We start from the raw sequence: 2,993 nt of genomic DNA, 5'->3' as shown, positions 1-2,993 counted from the left end.
GGTTAAGGAGATCAGGACGCGGGTGCTTGGGGAGGAGCATCCTGACACACTGACCAGCATGAACAACCTGGCCTTGACCTATTGGAATCAAGGGCGATGGAAGGAGGCTGAAGAGCTGGAGGTGCAAGTCCGGGAGATCAGGACGCGGGTGCTTGGGGGGGAGCATCCTGACACACTGACCAGCATGAGCCGACCCAATATGCAACGAAGATACCCACAACTGCAAAGGCATTATATCAGCGTCCATGGACCAAATCTTGTGGCAGAAGATGACTCACAGTTGGCCACGAACACCCAGGAGAAAGTCTCGCCACGAGTGTTGGCATTAGAGATTTCAGCTGACCACTGAGAGAGATCGGAGTCAGTATATGCAAACAAGGAGAAAAACTCAGGAAGGTTTGTCGTACCGTCGGAATGACTGTGATGAAGAAGCCGACTCCAACACCAGCAATAATACGAGAGCAGCACATCTAGGCGAGATTTTGGGCAGCGGTCTATGAGATAAGCTGTGAGCCAAACAATGGAATGTGTAGGTAGGTTGAAGTGGGTGACAACCGACCATAAGTGATCCTCCGACAACAGTCCAAAGACATCCAACAATCATGGCCTTGATGCGACCATATTTGTCTGCGACCTGACCACCCCAAAAGCCTCCTATGATGCCTCCGATGTAGTAGATTGCAACAATACCGCCTTCCTTTGTTGGGTCGAGCACCCCCAGTTTGTTGTCAACGCCCATGAGACGCTAGCATAGTGTCAGTGTTGTCGCCACGCCGAGACTAATAAACTGGGAAGTGTTTTCAGGAACGTACCTGATAGCTGGGTGCGGTGTTGACGAAGCCCATGTTGCCTTGATTGTAACCCTCGAAAAAGTAACCAAACGAGATGAACAAAGACACCATGAAGGTTAGCTGGGCACCAGACATCTTTTCCCAGAATTTTGTGCCCATGATGGGCGGTATTTGGCAATGACCTCTGGATTTGCAAGCCAAAGTATAGGTAGGTAGTCGAGGCTCCGTGAAGCAGACGAGTGAAAAGGTAAGAGTTGTACTGTAGCTCCTGGAAGTACCCCGGAAATTGAGGATTAATGAAGATATAGCAATCAAGGTCTCAATAGATGTACGTTCATCATGACTTTCTTCGCGTCCCCGCAATCAAAGCCGCAAGGAAGTGGGATAGCAGGCTTGTCTACCTATGGTAGAATGTTCGTTCTTGGACGAGATCAAGTTCCCAATTCTGCGGCCGAAGCGCTCCCAATGCAATGCCGTTTAAGCGTTTGAGCGTTTAGGCTCGGGTCATTTGCAATCGAGCCTGAATTGACCAATCACATAAACAGCTTGCGATCCTGTCGATTGACACAGTGGTGTTGCCATCCAGGATGAGCGTGGGGCGATTTACGGAGAACCAACACCGTTGATCCAAGTTCCCCCGGAAACCCCTTTCTGGGCCCCGTGGGGGTCCTCATGCGATTTAAGCCGTGGCAACGGAGAGCTTGGAGCAGTACGGGGAAGTAGTAGATCCAGGGGATAGGAGACGAAATGGATAGGCGGAGGCGGAAGGACGGGGAGGAGGACAGGGATACCTACATAGACCCGAAAGGGACTAGATACCTAGGTAGGTATAGGAAAGTTCTTCTTCTTCTCTGCGAGCTTTTGTAGGACATGCAACAGTATTCCATGCAACAAAGGCAGAAAGGCACAGGTCAAGTATTTTCCAGAAATGCCAAGTAAGCCTCTGCCAACTCCTGCGGCTTCTCAAGCGCAATATTGTGGCCCGAATGGATAACAACACCCTTGACGGTCGTCGCCACTCTCTCCATCTGTCTCCTAGGAACCTCCCCGAAGAAGAAGTCTCCTCCCACAGCGAGAACAGGTATATCCAATTTCGTCCCCATCAATGCCCTGTTGACTTGAGCCCCCCTTTCGCAAGCTCTATACACTTCGCAGATCGTCCTCAGTCCTCCCGGCTGTTCAGTCCATCCGGCGTATTCATCGATATCCTCCTGCGTCAGGGCGGTCGGATCGCGCATCTCACTCCTCATCCACTGCGTCCAGAATACCCGCTCGCGGCCCGTCATCAACATTTCTGGAAAGTCAGGAACATTGAAGAAAACAAGGTGCCACAGCGTCCGAGTGTCCCATAGCTTCAATTCATGCTCCTCTGTCCCACCCTTTGCGTGGAATCCTTCTTCGTAACCTAGGCCGGGGAGGATCATCTCCTGATAAACCAGCGCCACGACGCGCTCCCGGTACGTCGCGGCCAACGTGTACGCATACGCCGCGCCCCAGTCCTCACCGATCACTCGGAACTTCGCGAACCCGACGGCGTCGGCCACGCCGATCAGGTCTGAGGCCATGGTTCCACAGTCGTAGCCGGAAACAGGTCTTTCTGAGTCGCCGTGGCCGCGGAGGTCGACAGCGCAGACGCGATATTTTGGCGTGAGGTGCGGGATCACTTTTCGGAAGGTGAACATTGTCTTGGGAATACCATGAACTGTATGCCTCGTCAGTCAGTCAAGAAGATCGAACATAATATTTATTTTATGCGGCTGGTTTCCCCTTACCAAGCATGACGGCAGGTCCATCTGCTGGGCCGCCGATGCAGTAATGTATATTGACTCCATTCACGAGGGCCTTGTCATGGACGAGACGGTTGCCTATGTGATCTCGTATGTTGTAACTGTGCGACATTATCTTTGTGGGCACGAAGGGAAGACACCAAGGCGTATGGGTGAAGTGAAGTCAAGGTAGGACATCTTCCTCGGTCGTGGCCCAAGAATCCCTGAGCGGTATGTGCGCTCATTTCGGTATGTTGCTCCACTCATTTGTCGTTCTTTCTTTCTCGCAGATCATTACCGTCCAGACCATTCATGAGAAAGGATGCACTTAGTTTAAAAGAATTCAGACTCTCGGGTGCCGTTCGTCCAGCCAATGACAACCTTGACATATTCTCACGCTTAAACGGCTAAACGGTGCGAGGCAAAAGAGCACATC

General features: G+C 51.7%; 3 protein-coding genes across 3 annotated transcripts; 1 reads left to right on the top strand and 2 right to left on the bottom strand.

Moving 5' to 3' along the window:
* Positions 1 to 58: 58 nt before the first annotated feature.
* On the top strand, positions 59 to 1,170 carry PV06_11912 (uncharacterized protein; the record flags this gene model as incomplete). Its single annotated transcript, XM_016413658.1, has 2 exons — positions 59 to 1,038; positions 1,100 to 1,170. One exon carries the CDS (start codon positions 59 to 61, stop codon positions 347 to 349), a length of 291 nt encoding a protein of 96 aa, XP_016255963.1. The 3' UTR covers positions 350 to 1,038; positions 1,100 to 1,170.
* On the bottom strand, positions 471 to 950 carry PV06_11913 (uncharacterized protein; the record flags this gene model as incomplete). The annotated part of the gene is made up of 3 exons (XM_016413659.1): positions 471 to 494; positions 560 to 745; positions 813 to 950. The coding sequence occupies 3 exons, from the start codon at positions 948 to 950 to the stop codon at positions 471 to 473; spliced, it is 348 nt and encodes a 115-aa protein (XP_016255964.1).
* A 440-nt stretch (positions 1,171 to 1,610) lies between the features above and the next one.
* PV06_11911 (uncharacterized protein) lies at positions 1,611 to 2,394 on the bottom strand (the record flags this gene model as incomplete). The annotated part of the gene is made up of 1 exon (XM_016413657.1): positions 1,611 to 2,394. A coding segment is annotated over one exon (692 nt), but the record flags the coding sequence as incomplete, so codon positions are not given.
* Positions 2,395 to 2,993: the final 599 nt, after the last annotated feature.

This window comes from Exophiala oligosperma, assembly GCF_000835515.1.
Source record: "Exophiala oligosperma strain CBS 72588 unplaced genomic scaffold supercont1.118, whole genome shotgun sequence".
Lineage (NCBI taxonomy): Eukaryota > Fungi > Ascomycota > Eurotiomycetes > Chaetothyriales > Herpotrichiellaceae > Exophiala > Exophiala oligosperma.
This window is presented reverse-complemented; position numbering and strand designations above follow the sequence as displayed.